The 18,299-nt window shown below is 45.7% G+C and overlaps 1 protein-coding gene across 2 annotated transcripts in view; it reads right to left on the bottom strand.

Annotated features, from left to right (window-relative positions):
• Positions 1 to 10: 10 nt before the first annotated feature.
• Positions 11 to 18,299, bottom strand: part of CCDC148 (coiled-coil domain containing 148) — a 45,548-nt gene continuing 27,259 nt past the window's right edge. For both annotated transcript variants that reach the window (XM_038141990.1, XM_038141991.1), the window contains 5 exons: positions 7,742 to 7,882; positions 6,404 to 6,522; positions 3,212 to 3,329; positions 1,538 to 1,678; positions 11 to 478 (listed from right to left, as the gene is read on the bottom strand). In XM_038141990.1, coding sequence (XP_037997918.1) covers positions 332 to 478; positions 1,538 to 1,678; positions 3,212 to 3,329; positions 6,404 to 6,522; positions 7,742 to 7,882 — 666 coding nt within the window. In that variant the 3' untranslated portion in view covers positions 11 to 331. The remainder of the gene's footprint in view (positions 479 to 1,537; positions 1,679 to 3,211; positions 3,330 to 6,403; positions 6,523 to 7,741; positions 7,883 to 18,299) is intronic.

Raw genomic sequence — 18,299 nt, 5'->3', positions numbered from 1 at the left:
CTGTGTAACTCCTCCTCAAGGTGCTGCACACCCGATTGGCCCGGGCTGTGTGCAGCAGTCCTTCAGCAAGGTGTCCCAGCTCGCAGTCTAAAGGCACGGGGGCAATCCCACTCCAGGAGCACACAGCCCAGCCTCTCCAGAGCCACAGCAGGCAGGTGCAACGTGGCGCAGCCCCGCTCAGAAAGGCTTGGAGGGCTCTAGAGTGGCTGCTCACACCGGGAACCGAGCACTTCTAGGACAAACAAAGGGAAGGTAAGGGAATGTATGTAATTGCATATCGTGGGTCACACCAGAGCCCTGATGCTGCTCTGCCTCTCCGATGAGACGTGCTCTACATTTTAAAAGCTGTAGATTCCATGTCTCTTCTTGGAAGCTTCGGTGGGGGAAGTTTTGACAAAACCTCTCTTGCATAAAGTGTTTTATGCAGTCCAGCTTCCCGGAGAGCGAGCTCGGCACGGAGCCTGGCGTCAGAAATGACCTGTTAAGAAAACCACAGCAATGATCAATAGAAGCCAAAAAGCTCCCTGAGGAGCTGCTGCCTTCCCCCGTGTTCCCCATGCACACAGCCCCAAGTGCAGCACAGACTCCAGTCTCCTCCTGGCTGTTCCTACAGAACCCAAGTGCTTCAAATGCCTTTATGATTTTTCCCACAGTGTCGCCTTGTGCTTACATGGCAGTGCCACCTCCATTTGTCAGAACAACAATTAATCTGAGGGAAATTACTTCTGAAATTTGTCAGAAGTTTATCTGACAAAATCTGTAAGCCTCTTTCCAATCCCTGTTCCATGGTGTGCAGTGGGACTGCACTGGAATGCAAGGAAGAGCGACACATTGGTTCCAGTTCCAGCATCACCTCCCCAGTGCCCAGAGCTGCTGGATACCAGCACTGGGAACATGATCCATCCACAGCCCCTGCAGCACTGGGAACATGATCCACAGCCCCTGCAGCACTGGGAACATGGTCCACAGCCCCTGCAGCACTGGGAAGGAGCACGGGGATGTGCTGGGTGGGTATCACATGCTGCAGCCTGAGCAGCACCAAACCTGTCTGCAGTTGAAACAGACAGAGCCTGCTGAGAATTAAGACACAGGACCCAGATATACATGTTCAAAGCATCTTTAAGTTAAGATTTGTCAGAACCTTGTACATTGGTCAGATTTGGGGAATTTTAATAACCAAACAAAACACACATCTTTCCATTACCAAACTGAGCAGCTTTAAAATGTCTTAAAATGGGCAGTGCTGGACAACTTTAGACAATGTTGAATTTAATCTTTTTCAGTATCAAAAGAAAGCTTTTACACTGCAGAATTGTACCATAGCTCTTCTCTCCATAAATAATTTTGAAATTCCAGAGTGGGAATAATTGCAAATACATTGACTGAGCAGATGGGGAACAGTGAGGGAATTTAAAGATGTCAAGATGTTCCATTTGAAATTGAGGGAGCAGCCTCCCCAGCAACCTGAGTGCCCTGAAACACGAGTACAGCCAGTTCAGCTCCTGCTTCATTTACACAGCACGATTACAGCCCTTACCTGCTCTTCACTGTAGGTGTGCAGCCTGAACAGGGGCTGCTGCAGCTCAAACTCCTCCTTGGCTCCAACGCCCATCCGAGCCTTTGACGCCACCGTGTCAGCCACTGCTCTGGCTGGATCTAATTTTGCAACAACGGCAACCTGAAGACACAGCATGAAAGTCACAATTACTCTGTCAGTGTAGAGCTAAGGGGAGAGCAGGTCACTGTCAGGAGCACACCCTTTGAGAACACCATTATTCACTGTCTTTGCAGTGTGACAGCGGCACAGGGTCAGACACAGCCTGGGCTCAGCAAGGGTGTGTGAGAGAGAAGCAACAGCACCCTGAGCTCTCCAACAGACCCTGCCATCAGCCCCGCTGTCCAACCCGGTCTCTACAAGGAGCCTCAACATTCTGCAGTACCCACAATTCCTGGAAGTCCAGACTTTCTTCTTTTTGTTTCAATGGAAACAAAGGTGCTCAGCGATAATTCACAATTTTACAGAGTCATGGGCAACTGCATTGAGTTATATGCCCCAAATAATACGGCTCTGTTTTTTTCTGAAGTGCATCTGCTTTAACTGTGTAATTTCCTGTGGCTAGATCAATATCAAAGACTCCCAGACACTGTATTGTGCCAGAGTTAATTTTTTTTCATTGCTTACTTTCTTTGTGTTAAAATATTCAGATACAGGCTAATACTACTTTGGAAAAATACAGAAAGATGCACGAGCAAAATAGCTAAAGTCAGAAGTCCATATGAAGAATGGCTAAAACCAGAAAAAAATACTTTAAATTGCATATGATAATTTCTTCATCCATCTCTTTAATAAAATATCACCTTTGTATTTACAGGCTGCCCAAATCTACAGGCCAAATGACTTTAGCAAAGACCTTTCCCCCCCTCCCCATACAAACATTGTACATACTTTATGAAGCAGCATTTCATTAGTGTGAAACAAAGACTAGATGTTGATCAGAAGTATAATGAAGTGGGAGCATCAACATCCCAGGCAAAGGCCCCTCCAGAAGCATTTTCTACTCTGGCAAGAGAATTGACTCAGTGGAAGAGCTCAACAGATCATGACTACCAACCAGCCTCTTTGGAGGAAAAAACAAGGAGATTACATATAAAAATGTAAATTAAGACAAAATTACTCTTTCAAAAATCAGCAGTATAAAAAAAAAAAATTAACCCTAGCAGTACTTTTACTATGACATTAGAAGCATTAGTTAGCATTTTATGGGTGTCTTTTTAAAAGTAATGTGCAAAAGTTTCAGAGACTCAAATATCTCTGAAGAAAAGTCATTCAAGGTGTGCAAGTTTTCAGAATTTAAAAAGAATATAAATTACTCATAAATCTTGCCTTAGACTCAAGGCAGACTTAAGGTTATTGAAACAAACAAAACCCAGAAAAAAATCACAGAAGAAAAATCACATCCAACCTGGAAAAAAACCATCTCTATCTCCTCTCAGATATCAGCAGCTCCTACAGTACAATTCAATGACAGAATGTTCCTGTTGTCAGAGCTGCAGAGGACACAGGATTTATAACAGGAGAGAATGACTGTGGTCAGCCCTGAAGTGCCTTTTACCTCGCTCCTTTGTTGCTTCTGAGAGACGGCGCTCTCAGCTCAGCCTGCCCTGGCAGCCAGGGCTGGCGTGCGTGTGCCCTGCAGCCAGGGCAGCCCACCTGCTGCCGGAGCGCTGCCAGGCGCTGCTCCTGCCGCTGCTGCCGCCGCGCCCGCAGCAGGGCCAGCTCCTTCCTCCGCAGCAGCCGCCTCTCCAGCAGGGCTCCTCGGAACCGCACCCTGCCGAGCACAGGGACACGCTGGGCACTCACTCCGCGCTCTCTGTGCTGCCATTTCATCCCAAAACTGCCCGAGGGTCTCCAGACCCACCTTGTGAGGCCACGCCGGTTCATCAACACCTCAGAAACACAAAGGGGCTTTTTCATTCCAAGGCGTTCTTTTTGTTGGAGTTCTTCAGTTTGGGTTTTTGGGGAAGGGGAGTCTGGGCAGTTGTGCTTTTTGATTTGTTCCTTGGTGGGTTTGGTCAGTTGTTCTTTTAAACAACTCGGCTAACCTTTCAGATTCCATGTCTAGACCACAGATTTTCTCTAGCGTGCTTTATATAGCCCTGGTACTCTTTTTTTCTCCCCCATTTTCTTTGCCAAGAAGAAATGTTCTCTCACATCTGTGTATGGCAGAAGAAATCTTTCCTATAACCCTTTCCATTAAAAGAAACACCTCACTCCCAGTCTTGTCACTGGAAAAAGAAAAAAACAACTTGAGACTTATACCCTTCTTTCAAAGGAAAAAGCTGGAGGTTCCCACCAGTAACTCCAGAACTTTACCCACAGCACTACTGTGCTGCTCCAACTTTCACTGCAGGCATCTTTAGACTATTGTGCAGAGTCTGTTCCTTATGGAGCTATAGATATTTGTTGGGATGTCACTTTTAGTCCTCCTACAGGAGTTGCCAATGCCATGCTTTGAATTTGGAGAATTACCCTCCTTTTGCCCTTCAAATTTGAGCTTGCCTTTAGAGAAATTGAGATGAGACGGCTGCTTCAACTTCAACAAAACATGTATTTTTATTTTCTTACTCTCCAAATTTTAGTAAGTTCAAGGGAGTATAAAACCTGTGCTACAAACTGCAACAATCAGAACTAAACCTACAGTTCTGCTGGTGGCTAGTGCAGACCTCTGTGTCAACAACCCAATCTCAATTAGCAGGACAAACAGATTTATCCCAAGAGTGTGGTACAAGGTACCCCAGAGAGGCTTCCAGTTTCTCACAGTGTCCAGTGTAGTTTAGGCAGAGAAATGCTGCTACAGCAGCAGTGCTCAGGGGTTGTTCTGTGCCAGGGAAAAAGTCTAATCTGCTTTTTACATGGAGAACATTTAATAAAAAGCAGACCTTTTTTTTTTAATGACAAAAATTATACTGAAATCCTTTCACTCTGCTTGAGCTGACTATTGTGATACATTTTAAAATACTCCAGAGTTACCAAACATGAAATTCAGTACTCTGGAAGCTTCTGTGCAAAGCCAAGAAGGCAGACTGGGGGGGATTTGGCCAGGCCTGAGGTCAAACACTCTGTGTGCCCCTGGCAGTTTTCCTGCCCAGGGGAATACAAAGCAGGGCTAAACGGAGGCATTCTGAGGCCCTTCTGTGCCCAGTTTGAGCCAGTCCAGGTGATCCCGACTGACTGCAGCCGGGGAGCAGCCGGGCACTGCCAGGGTCCTGCTCTCGGGGCTGTGCTCTCGTCCCCCACAGGCTGCAGAGAGCACAGCCAGCATTACCAAAGGTGGAGTGTCATTGTCAGCAGGAATGGCACAGCGATGAAATCCACACCCAGGGGAGGCAGACGCCTTGGAAATACATCCTCAACTGCACATCATCTTCCTAAGCTGGAACACCCTTCCAATACTTTTTTATACTTGGCTTTTATACTTGGTTTCAGGTGCCTTTAATCCCTTACTTTGACCTGGTCAGAGCCCTGACTATTGCAATTACAAACTAGGACCTGAATAAACAGAACACCATAGTGACTCTGTGGCAATAGGTTTCTTTTTCATAAACAAACCCAATTCGTTATTTTAAATTAATTCCGTTTGATTTAAAAATATTTTATTGTACCTATTAGAAACTCTATGCGCTATCCAGGCCATCTCCTGTTCTTGGAATAGTCAGTTAGCCCGTTTTTTCCTTTTCCAAAAGACCCTGAAAACGTGTTGGATCAGAACTGTGGTAGCAGCCTGTGCCATGTTTCAGGAGTGTCCTGCCAAGACTCAGAGCCAGTTTCTGTGCTCTGGCAGGCAGCACAGACCAGGACACTGTCAGTTCTGCAGAGCTGCACTGGACATGACAGTGCCACATGTGCACCTGAGCCTGGACAGTGAAATGTTTCATTTTGTACAGGGGGTCAGTTCTGAGTGACAAAACGCACAACATTTACTGACTTCTGATTCACAGCAGCCTGAAGGGGTGATTATTTCCTCCAGTAATTCAAATACACGTGTTCCTCCTCCTATGTGCCAAAAGCACTGCAGGCATGTTTAAGGAAAGGTAGAGATATATTTGCAGCATAAGGACACACTTAATTTAAATTAAGCTGTCAGAAAGGTGTCCTAACAAATACTCAAGTAGTGCTTCCCACAGAATCCTTAGGACCAACTTTAATATTCCAATGCTAATGGCACTTTAATCCTATTTTAATTGCACTTTTGGTCCACACAACTTGGTGGCTTCCTCTATGTAAAAAGAGTCAGCCTGTGCTTTGAGAGCAGTTATAACCAACCACACGCAGGGGTTTTATGCTCCTCTGACAGAGGGATTCCTCTGTGAAATCCAGTATATCTTCAGCAGGCTGTGAAAGGTCATATTGGGCAGCAAAGACTTGGCCATTCAAGCCTGAGCAGGCTCAAGTCCTAAACCCCATCAAACAGGTGAAGAGCATCTACAACTAGATGAGCAATTTAGGACTCTCTAAGGTAATAAATATCTTTGAGTCTATTAAGTGCTGAATGTGTTCCTTGCACTTGCCCCTCAAACAAACCAAACCTGATTATAAATCATTATGCAAAGTGAAATATAGAAGGTCTTATTACTCAGCTACATTTTACGACAGTTTGGTGCTTACAATGGTCTGAAGTTTTGATGGATGTTAATTAATTAATTCAAACTGAAATAAATTGCATCTAGGATACAATCACCTAGGATGCAACCTGACTAGATGGTTTGAAGCATTTGCCAAACAGGAAGGAAAAAATGTATTATCCTCGATGTATTCTAAAAATGAAGGTCAGGAGATCAAAACAAATTAAATTATAAGAAGATAATATTGATACTAAAGGTATTCACATTTAATTTCTTTTACCTTTCTCTGTCTTTGGCCGCTTGTTCAGCCATTAATTTTCTCAATTCCTCCAGATGTTGTAGATCTCTCTCCTCCTGTTCTTGCCACTTGAGCTCTTTCTCAGCCCAATATTTTTTCAGCTAGAGTTTGACCAAATACAGCAAACAAATTAACACTCATTCCAAAGCCCAGACAGTGAGAACAAAGCAAGTAAGAAAAGCATTAGGTTAGAGATTCCAATTTTGATCATTTTAGAATAAAATTTCTATTTTAGAGCACTACAAGCTAACAGAATATTTACTAGGAGAGCAAGAGGGTGTGGAGCACCCATATCAAAAGTAGTAAAATCAGACTGTGAACACTAATTTGAATATATTTTTCCACCAAGACTACCCCTTCCATTCTGCTTGCATTCCCCAGAAAAGCAGCTGCAGTAGAAGGTTATCAGCCTTTTCAAGGATCTAGGATGTAAAATACTCCAATGAACATATGACTGCTGACCCCAAACAGCTGCTATTCCATCTGTGCATGGGCAGAGGGCTGCTCTATCTACTCATTACACTCAGCAAGAGAAAAGTTTGAACAACCAGAATATTTACGGATAAAATGAATATTGGTGGTGGTTGGGTCAGCCCTGGCTCCCTAAACCTCTTCCTTCCCTGTGGTTTCAGAGCCACCTGCCACTACAAACACCATGTGCACAAAGGCAAACACACAGAACGAGCTGGAACAAAAAGAGAAGCAGCAGCAAAGCTGCTCGTGACCTGAGCAGCAGCCCTCACGAAATGCCCCTCTCTGTGCCTCTGCACTCAGAGGTAAAATCTCAGTGAAACAACCACAGGGACTTCTGCCATATCACTCGGTAAAAAGGCCAGCACAAACACTTGTGACACAGCTTGAATTTCTAAAGGATTACATTCACCACAGAGCATTTCTGAGTTGCTGCTGAGCTGCACCCGAGCCATTTCCCAAGGAGTCAGCACACCAGCCTGGGAGCGCCGTCCCCCAGGGTGCCCCTGCAGCTGTGCAGCCCTGCAGGCACAGCGCTGCCCGGCCCCCCTGCTGCACTGCAGCACACAGCTGCAGCACTGCCAGCTTCCCGCGGCTGCACTGCTGCTCAAAGCACAGACCTGCCTCTCTGCTGCTTCTGTGACACAGACACGGTGACTTGCTGAGGCTTTTTTCTAAGAAATGCAACAGAGGAACATAACTGGTGTGTCAGATCAGAGCTGACATTTGCCCATCTCTACATCAATACATAACACTTTACGAGAATACATGTGCTGTGAGATCAGCTGTCGATTTTAGAAGCAATGGTACACATTCATATATGCAGAAATGTATAAAAGTTTCTCATACTTTCTCTTTATCCTGAGCTCTACGGATGGTTTCCTGTTCTCTCTGTAGCCTTTCTCTCTCATCTTCCTTTTCTTTTCTTCTGGCAGCTACAGCAGCTTCTAGTTTAGCAGCTTCTTCCTGCTGTGCTTTCCACTGTAGAACCTGGAAGAAACAGTTGAAGAGACAGTCGTGCAGCAGCCTGTGTAACACTGATCCTGCCAGGCTGAGACTGGGAAGGAAACTCACGTAATCCTCTTACAAAGTTTATAATCTTATCAACAGCACAGCCATTTAGCAAGCACCACCTTTCTGCATGTTCACCTGCAGTTCCCAACTGATAGCATAATATGCTACCAAATCCCATATGAAAAGGTTTTAGGCAAAATTGCTAAAACCATCTCAGTAATTCACATCTCCCTTCAGCACATGGAACCTGAGAAGGGATGGAGACCAAGAGTCACAGAGCAGAGTCCACCTGCAGCCCGTAGCACAGGCCCTCCTGTAACAGCTCCTTGCTCACACCCAGGGCTCACTGCAGTGACAGAGACTGCACCTCTGTCAGCACAGACGGTGCAGCCCAGTCTGGGAGCCCTGCTCAGGGCCCGCGGGGTCCCACACACCCCTCTCCTCCGTGGGAAGAGAGGCAGAGCTGCCCAGCATGGCACAGCTCCCTGCACCCCTGGCTGCAGGGCCTGCCACACTTCCTAAAAAACTTCCTGGGGGTGGCACGGACCACCCCGCCCCGCGTGCCAAAAATCCATTGCTGACCCAGTCCTGACTGGGCTGGTCAAGGGTGACAGCTTGTCCCCACGCCTGGCCTTGGGCAGGGGCTCGTCTGCAGTGTCCCACCTGCGTGGGCCCGTGCACCTCGGGGCTGTCACGAGCTGTGTGCTCATCTGTTTCACACTGCTGTCTACAGGATCAGTGATGTCTCCTTTTTGTTGGCTTGCCAGCTCCTTTTGTAATGGATTTGTCAAGCACTAATAGAGCTCTGCCTTCCTCTGAGGAGCAAGCGTTGCAGCCATTTTTCAGCTGGTTTTCTACACTACAGCACTTTAATACAAAGATATGAAAATGCTTACAATTTTCCCACCTTTACTGCGTTTCACTGGCTGTGTGTGCAGATTATTAATTCTTCTGGTTTGTGCTTATTAAAGATGTTCTGTTTAGAAGTCCAGCACTCCCCATGGTCCAAGGTTCTCAGAGAGCTGCATCTCTGAACAAGGCCATGCTTGCCCTGCTTCTTGCTAAAATAACAATTATACTTTTTTTCTTTGCAATAGACTGAACAATGCTGTGGCTTCTCATGGAGTGCAGGCAAAGTGATAACATGAAAATAACCTGAAAATGCAGAGGGTGCAAAGAGGACAGAGCCAGGCTCTTCCAGAGGTGCCCAGTGACAGGGGGAAGACAACAGGCACAGACTGGAACACCTGAAATTCCAATGCACTCATCACTTCCCTACTGAGAGGCTGGTGAACGCCGGCCAGGGAGGTTGTGGAGCTGTTTAAACCTGGATTCCACACAGCCACCAGCTGTACCTGACCCTGCTTGGGCAGGGGTGACCTCGGGGTCTGGAGAGGTCCCTTCAGCCTCAGCTGCAACACCCGAATCAAGCTTCCCACACACGTGAAACTTGCAACACCGGGGCTGTCGAAATTGAAATCTTCACACAGCAATTTTGCCAGCAGCCTGCTCACGTAGTTTAGCGGTTTAAAAATCTAAAATAAAATGCTAAATTGTTTCAGTTACCCTTCACTTGCCACGCTAATGAACTCAAAAAGAAATGCTTTGAAAATGAGTCAGAAGAACGTGCAATCCTTTCTACCTTTCTTTTGAAACTGACTGAAGCAAAACCATACATAGAAAGATTTAAAATCTGACAACAAGCAAACAGTGAGTGAAATCTGCAAAAAGCATACTCAGATTGGAGCTGGGATAAGCTGCAGCAGCATTTGAAGGAGCTTTAAACTTCTGTAATAACATCACAGATTTTCTCAGCTGATATGAGGTAACAGTCACATTATGTAACCAAAAAATTGCTTTTTGTAAGCCTGGATTTCCCTACATCCTGCTTCCCACTCCTTTCAAATGCTCTCCAATACTGAGGTCAGTGCCACCGGGTGCAGTTCAGGATGCAGCCTCAGTTCCCCCTGTGTCTGAGAACTCTCCTCATCCTCTAGTGGTCTTCCCTGGATATTCATTGATCATTGATCATTCATTATTCATTGATCATTGATCATTCATTGATCTATTAACCAGGGGCCTGTTTGGTTGTTTGATTGCAGCCATTAGTATGGCCATGAACTGGTCTCAACAAAAGCTGCATCTCCCTGATGCTTCAGGGCAGCCAGTGCCTGGAAACCCTGCAGGGAGTCTGGGACGATGGCAGCTCCCTGAAGGAAGCAGCACGCTGAAGCAGTGAGCAGACACAGCCACTGATCTGTCCTGAATCAGCTCCAGTCTCCCTCTTAACCCGTGTCCTGACACCCGACCCTGATGTGCCACCATCACCTCCTGGGGTGTTTCCACGCAGCTCTACCCTTACAGCCTTTTGATCCGGGGCAGAAATCAATGCTGGGACACAGTCTGGTTTCTGGCAGGTTGTGTACAAACAAATGGGCATGACCAAGCACCAAATTCTCAACTTCACTGAGCTGGCAAAGCATCAATCACACAGCAGTGCTCCCCAGACAGAAGGGACGGGCCAGGGACTCAGTGGGTATCTCCACTCCTGCAATGCTCCCTCCTCTGCCCTAAATCACTACTAACACATACATTTACGCAGGGCGTAGAACATGCTTTCCATTTTTAAAATCTCAATTCTGAATCCACTTTTTCGTTTTTCAGTTAGGATTTTAAATGTAGGAGCCCAAGGCCAACCAGAAAAATGGGCAACAAGGATACCAGAGGAGAGTTTCACTGTTCACACTTGTTCACAACACCCTGTTATTATTTTCTGTATTCAGCACATGAAATTTGTTTAGATAATCCCTGCTCCCTCCCATGTTTGTCTAATCCATGCCTTTTCATTAGAGCAAAATAAGAATAATTTCGTTTAAAAACATTTATAATTGTGACAAAAAATGACATAATTCCAACAAACACCCCCCCCCCCACAAAAAAACCCAAACCAACAAAACAAAACAGAACAGAAAAGGAACGTTGGTAAAAGCCAGAAAAGCAATGCATGCAAAATATGTATAATACGTGGCTGTGATTCTGTAGGCTGGCCTTATGCCATGGCTTTTCCCAGAAGAAGAGTTGAAATCATATAGGATAAAATGTTCTTAACAGAGCAGAGGTGTAAGAAGTAACAAAAATTAGACATTAACCAGGTGATTCAAATACCAGTATACTTCAATTTTAAACCACATTTGACCATTGAAATCCTCTGTGCTAGAGAGCAGTTCTAGTCTCACAGCCCCAGGTCACTTTGTGCACCAGGCAGGGGATCCTCATCCTCAAGAGGTGGCAGGAGAGGCTCCCACACCAAACCCACGTGGTGGCAGGTCAGAAATGAGGATCTGGACTCTGGCTCGTGGTCAGGCAGGAGGAGCAGAGCCTGACCTGCACCTCCTGCCCTGGGCAGCCCCACAGGGCTCTGCAGGAGCAGCTCCTGGCCCCTGCTGCTCTGCTGGCCACAAGGCACCCCCTGACGCTCAACTGCCAGCGTTCCCACAGTTGGAGTGTGCCCAGAAAGCCTGCTGCATTCATCGGGAATTCATCTCCAGAGGCAGGATCACGCAGGTCTGGAGAGCAAAAAACCCCCAAACAATAATCCTGCTTCACTACAGCAGCAACCTGGGACCACAGACTGCACAAAAAAATGAACGTGTTCTTGATTGCATTCTCCCATTCCAATCAGTTCAAAATCAGAAGGGTATATTTTACTGTGTCAACAGTAAATATTTTATTTAAATATTAAAAAAAATCCTAGTAGTTAAACTAATATTGAAAACACACTGCAACCTGGCTCTCCATTGCCTGTTCCACAAAACTGTTTTTGTTTTAGCAGTACAAGCACTGCCAACATTAGGTTCTGAAAGTTTTTAATTACAAATGGCATTTCAAGTACATTTCACAGTTCATGTATTATTAGAGGAAGTTTCGCCAAGTGAATTATTAAATTGCTGTGCTGAACAGAATGCATACACACCTTTTTTCAGTTCATTATTTCAATATTGCATATTACAATAATGTAAAGTGCACTACAAACTAATTAAAGTAATAAATTGGTTCCTTCACGGTAACATCTGAATAGCAATAATGTATTTACCATTCACCTAATGTTACAGATAAAACTCTTTTAAAGACAAAACAATGCAGAATGCCACAGCACCACGTGGGGTTTTCTCTGCAAGCAGCAATGACTCTTTTTAAGCAGACACAAGGGGTAGCATCAGGCTCCTAGGCTGGGCACCCAGCAGCACAGGGCAGCTGGCTGCAGTGAGGAGGCAGAGGCCGAGCAGGGGCAACCTCAGCTTTGGAAAGGGAGGAAAACGTGCACGAGGAACCAAAAGGACATAAAATCCTGGGAGGAAGGGTGTCAGAAATGACTGCCCAGAGCTCAGATCACTCTGTGCCACACAGACACACTGAGCTTGTAGAATCCAAGTTCTAAGCAAAAGTTCCCAATAATTGTGTGATAAGGCCAGTAATGTTTGTCATAAGTGAAGGCATAAAAGGCAAATCCTCTGAGATCCCACTCTGATGTTTTCTAGCTCACCTTTTCAACCGTATAAAATGACACAATCTAGATACTCTTCCAGTATCTCACAGAGTTTTATTAATCTCTGAATCACTTCTGCTCATCTTTCCTTATTTATACTATGGTTTGCAATTTTCATTTTCTTCTTCAAATTGTTCACAACTGATTCTAAGAATCCCTGGGAAGAAATTTAGGGGGTCTCTTCAAGAAAAATAACTTCACAAGTGAAGATTCTACATGGTGGAAGAAACCACAAAAAAGAAGAACCACAAAGTTTGCTCACCATGGAAGCCCACAGCAGAACAGGGCCAGCCTATTCATGGTGGGACCAAGGGAACACAGGAGCTGCAGGTCAGGGCTGCATGGTCACCAACAGCAAAATGGGATTATGAGACAGCTAGAGATTCAAATACAATTTAAAGGAATTCAGTATTTAAAAAATCTGACGCATAAAAACACACAGTTTCTCCCCAGGTTTGTGCCACAGTTCCCACAGGTTGTTGTACAAAGCAGGGGGGAGATCCCAGTGAGCCAGAGGCACAAAGCACCATTCCATGCTTCCCCGTGGGGCCAGCACAGGCTGCCTGAGCTCAAAAACCAGCACAAGCACCAGGAACATCGGTATTGGTGGCAAAGCTCCTTGTCCAGCCACTGAAGGTGCCCTTGGACCACAGGACAAGCCCAGCAGCTTTTGGGTCAGTCCAGGCAGAGCCCAAGCAGCCACTGAGAAGCAGGAAACGGGCTCTGGAAAGGATGAGCGCTGCGTTGTGCGAGAGCAGCACGGGCTGCCTTCCCACAGCGCTGCTCAGGCATCTCAGCTCCCCCACAGCTGCTCACGTTGTGCTCGGGAGAGGGGGAAAGCTGGGAGCCCAAAGGCACACTGAGAAATGGTCAGGTAACCACAGTGATCCACTGCCCAAACCAGCTCTAGCTCTCCTCTCCTGCCTGCGTCATCACCATCTCCTCTGCTCAGGGTCTTGCTGAATATAGAACTGAGAGTTATCCCATTTATGGCAAGTCAGAGATACCTCTTGGTTCTTCCAGATGGAAGCCACAAGGCACAGAGAGGAAAAATGCCTCTCAATTGCAAATTTGGATTTAAACCACGTCAACTATGACATTTTTCCTTCACATTTCTAAAATACAGGCTGCAGCCAGAGAATAAGTTGGTGACCGAAGGAATTCTGTTTCTGGAGAAAAGGCCATTTTAGAGCTATGCCTTTCTAGGTGTTCTGAAAAGGAGAAAAAAGCAAAGCAGATATAAAAGGTGATTAAGTCATAAGTTACATGCTGAAGAAACAGCAGGATTGCAACACCAGCCCTTCAGTAAGGATATTGCTTTCCATCCAGATCTTAATGGACACATCATAGAACAAGGAAGATTATTTTGTTTAGATTTGGCAAACTTTTTATTTCCCCACACAAGGTCATTGCTTTCTATCTCCTCTAGAACTGGTCAAACTGAGATCACTACAAGATTAACATGGAAAACTCATTAAAAGGTGACTTTCAGTGCTAGCAGTGCAGCCTCTTTACTTGCAAAGTAGCTCAGCCATTCACACTTCAGGTGGAAGCAGCACATGCTGATCTTTGTCTCCTGCATGAGCAACTCCCTGCCATTCTGACATGCACAAAGAAAGAAAATAATTTTAAGAAAATAGAAAAAAAAGTTAAAAACCCAGTCTCCCATAGAAAAGTAAGGATTTGGTCAACTTCTCTCAAGAGTGATAGAAGTTAAACACATAAATCCCACTTGGGTTAAGAGGATAATAAATCCTTTGGATTTAAATATTTTACAAACTAAACAGAAACATAGAAGTCTGCGTTACAAAACTAACCAGGTTCTTAAAGTCACTAACTGTATGGAAATGTCTCTCCAACAACTACTAAAAAGTACTGCACTCCTTTTCCAAAAACAAGTGTTTTCAACCATACCTGCATTCACCCACAATTTCTCAATACAAACTCCAGTTCACCTGCTCAAACTCCTCCCTGTGTGCCAGGACTAGGAAGAGGGTAAGGGAGGGGTGTTGTAGCCATTCCCTCCTGCAGGACAGAGCTGCTGCAGCTGGTTCTGGGCAGAGCACGATCCTGCCAGGACCTGCCCGGCCCTGCCAGGACCTGCCCAGCCCGGCCCGGCCCTGCCAGGACCTGCCCAGCCCGCTGCAGCGCTGGGCACACAGCAGCGTTGGGCAGGGGCAGGCAGGGGTTTGGGGAGCACATGCCGAGCAGCAGGAGCCCCAGCAGCTGTGCACACGCAGCCCCCAGCCCGGGGAGGGCTCCGTCTGCCCACGGGCACCCCACGGGTTTCACTGCTCCTGGGGGCACTTGCTTGCCAAGACTTCAGAAGCCACAAGCAAACTGTCCCCAACAAAGCTGACACTGCCAGGGAAACGGGGATGTATGGGAGACCTGCTACTGATGTGTAACTGTATTAACTGATAATAATAAAAAAAGACTTGCACCATTCAAAGCCACCACATGCTGACATATAAAATATTCAGTGTTATTTCTGGAAATACAATAAGAATAGGAAGTGTATGTGTGTATTCCTAAATGGAAAGCTAATGAGATGGGTGCCTCAGGGTGTGAGTACTAGAGCTTATAAAAGAGAAAAAATTAAAGTGTATATTCAGAACAGTTCCCTGGAGTCTGAAATATTACAGGGCAGGGGGAGTTCATCCAAACAATATGAAAAAGCCATCATTTTTTAAATTTAGGGAGTTCCTTTTTATAAGCATGGTATGTATCATTTTTCTTTTCTCAGGTGTCAGTAGCCTCCTGAACTGCCACAAGGGTTTTAAAAAGCCAGTATGTCAGGGGCTGCAGAAGGAGAAGTTCAGATTGGCACAGGGGTTCCACATCATATATCCCCAAGCCAGCAAGAAGCATTGCTGCTCACGTGCTGTTGAGATGCTGATGGCAGAGGCCCAGGGCTGTCCTGCTGTCTGTGCTCTGTGGCTCAATGCCTGCAGCTCTGGGGTCCAGCACATTCCCAGCACTCCAAACCCGGGCAAAGCCCGAGCTGTAAATGCAAACCCAGCCTGCCCACGAAGGGGCTGTCTCCCAGAGCTGCTCAGCAGAGAGCAGGGTGCTCCCTCCCCTGGGAACACAGCCCAGCTCTCCTGTGCTGGCAGAGAACGTGTCTGTGTTCCTGGACAGAGTCCTGGCACACACGGTCAGAGGGGAGGCTCTGACAGCAGCAGATACATCCCCATTGTCAGCAACAAACTCGTGTGCTGTTAACAGCTGGTGCTCTGAGGTCTCCAGTAACTTTCAGCACTAAGAATCTGCCCTTTCCTCTCTAAACTGGGGATTCTTCAACCCTGAAAACTTCTTCAGCGCCCAGAATCACATCCCGACTCCACAGGGTCTTGAATGACAAACAATAAATGGTAAAAGCTAACAATTTCTGCATCTGACTGGCCTACACAAGACCTGCAAGAAGAATTAGAGCAGCATTAGAGCATCTGGCAATAGGATAATTAAGAAATAATACATTTACAAGTTTGCTAATCTCAGAAGATAATCTTGTTCTGGCTGTGGTTAGAAAAACAATGGAGGTTCACATCCCTAATAGATTTTTGACAGGTACTCTTGAGCATCTGGTGCTCCACAGGCTACCGCTAAGAGGTTAAAAAATAAATACCAGAAAAGTAGTTAAAAGTAACCGTTTTGATCATTAACAGAATATTGTCTTCAGTTACATAAGTGCTTAAATCTGAAAAAGGGATGTGATAGAAAAGCACTTGAGCACAGCCCTCAGTCATGACCTGAGGAGGAACACCACGCACCAATTTCAGGGAGCAAACTGGTCACAAGGGCTGGGACCAGCACTGGTAAAACTTGGGATGCAGAACAGGAGCAGTGCCAGCTCCCTGGGACTCACAGCACAGCACATCAGCTTTGCTCAAGGCAGTGTGTGAACAGTTTATTTCCCACAGCCTGTCCTTGTAGCTCTGCTCTTTCCTCATCCAGCATTATTGGGAACATCTTCCCATTCTTGACAATGGGAATGTCAACATTTTATTAACATGTGTAAATATTATATAGGCTTAAACATTCACACATGCATAACTTTAAGTAGGCTGCATTTCTATTTACAGCTACTTATCTAAATTGCTTCCTTTAGATAGAGAATTCTCTTTTCTAGACCCATCTGCCATCATATGGATGAGAGCTCCTTTGATCCTTTACAACTGCAACACTTTGGTGCAGCTTTGCTTGCCTGAGGTGCCACTTTCCTCTCTGAAGATCATTCTAAGAAAAGACTGTGGGCAGGAGCTGTTTGCTTGTCTAGTCATCCATCCTCAAGCAACTTCAGGTGTCACTGGACGATTTCAGCTAGAGATTTGAGAGAGAAGGGCTTGTCCCAAACACTCCAGCTCCCACCAGCAGACAGGCAGCGGAGCAGGTTCCGTGCCAGGCTGAGGCCCTGCGTGCTCCTCTGGGTAGCTGAAGTTCTGGGGTGCTGCAGGTTGTTTCAATGGGCCTCAGAGCTCTCAAATCAGCCCAAGGTCTCCTCCCATGCAGCACCCTGCAGCCCCTGCTCCCAAAAGCCTGCAGTTCAAGCCCAGGGGATCAGGCAGGAAGCTGTGAGCGTGCCCTTGGAGGATCCAAAGGAACGCCCTTGGTGCTTTGGCAAGCTGCCCTCGGCAGCCCCGGGAGCACGGGGCTCTGAGGGCACCCAGTCCTGCCCCGGCAGCTACAGGCAAACATCAGAAACACAGTGGGAGGAGATTAACAGAGATAGATCAGAAATAACAACACCACGTGATGGAACGCAGGTACAGGAAAACGGGGGGAACAGACTGGTGGAAGGGCAAGCAAGGCAAAGGTGCAGAGACAACCTCTGCAAGTGCTTCGCGTGTACTGCGCACGAGCTTTGTCTGACCCAAAACACACAACATGTCAGAGCTGTGCTGACCTCAGACTATTAAACCCAGGTTTATTAGGCCTGGATTGAAAACCTGTTACTGAGTCAGAGCTGGCTCATCTTTGATGAGTGTCAGAGTCTGAGACACTTGCTCACATACATTTTGGAGAAATCCTGTAGCATCCTACAGCTCTTCAGCTCACCACAAACATGAGTAACTATATTTAAAATTTAGGTTATTATAACTTCCTTGTAATTTTTATGTCCAACAAATGAATGGGTCAACTCAGTGGTGACTAGACAACACTTCTGAAAAACAAAACCATTCTATTAAGTAGCTTACTATTCAAATATTTATTCTTTTTAAAAGTTTCCTTCAAAATGATTGGATTATAGTCAAAGCACTGGATCTGATACCTCTGGTTTTTTTAATATTCAGTTGTAATATTTCAATGTTGATCTCCTCTGATAGTCACAGCATTTAAACCACTGACTTGGCTACATGCTGAATAGGGAAATATTTTTTTTCCTAAGTTTACTGTCACATCCTTTCTTACAATACAAAAAAGGAGAAGGAAAGCAATCTGCAGGATGCTTTATACAATTTGCAATACCTCTGTTAATTCCACCTAATGCTTTTCTTTTTGAAATTAATTTATCTTAGTTTCTGCCAGGATAAGAAATGCAAGAGCTACTCTCCCAAAATTCACAATGTGTTGCAAGGGATCTTAGCAGTGGAGTGGGGATTAAATCTGGAGCACAAAACGAGGGAGAGAAGAGATTTAAAGGCAAGCAGGCAGACAGCTTTGTGCTGAGGAAGAAAAAGCCCCCCCTAAGCAGCACGCACAGGGATCCAACTGCTCTAATGGCTGCTGCTGTGGGTCTTCCCTCTAGTCTCCTTTTAAAATCATTTTCTATGAAAATGAAAAGTACCAGATTACAAATATTTTAAGATAGATTCAATAGAAAAATAATGTTTGGAATGCATGCAG

Source organism: Motacilla alba, chromosome 7 (genome assembly GCF_015832195.1).
Source record: "Motacilla alba alba isolate MOTALB_02 chromosome 7, Motacilla_alba_V1.0_pri, whole genome shotgun sequence".
NCBI lineage: Eukaryota > Metazoa > Chordata > Aves > Passeriformes > Motacillidae > Motacilla > Motacilla alba.
The sequence above is the reverse complement of the archived record's forward strand: the minus strand, read 5'-3'. Positions and strand labels throughout refer to the sequence as shown.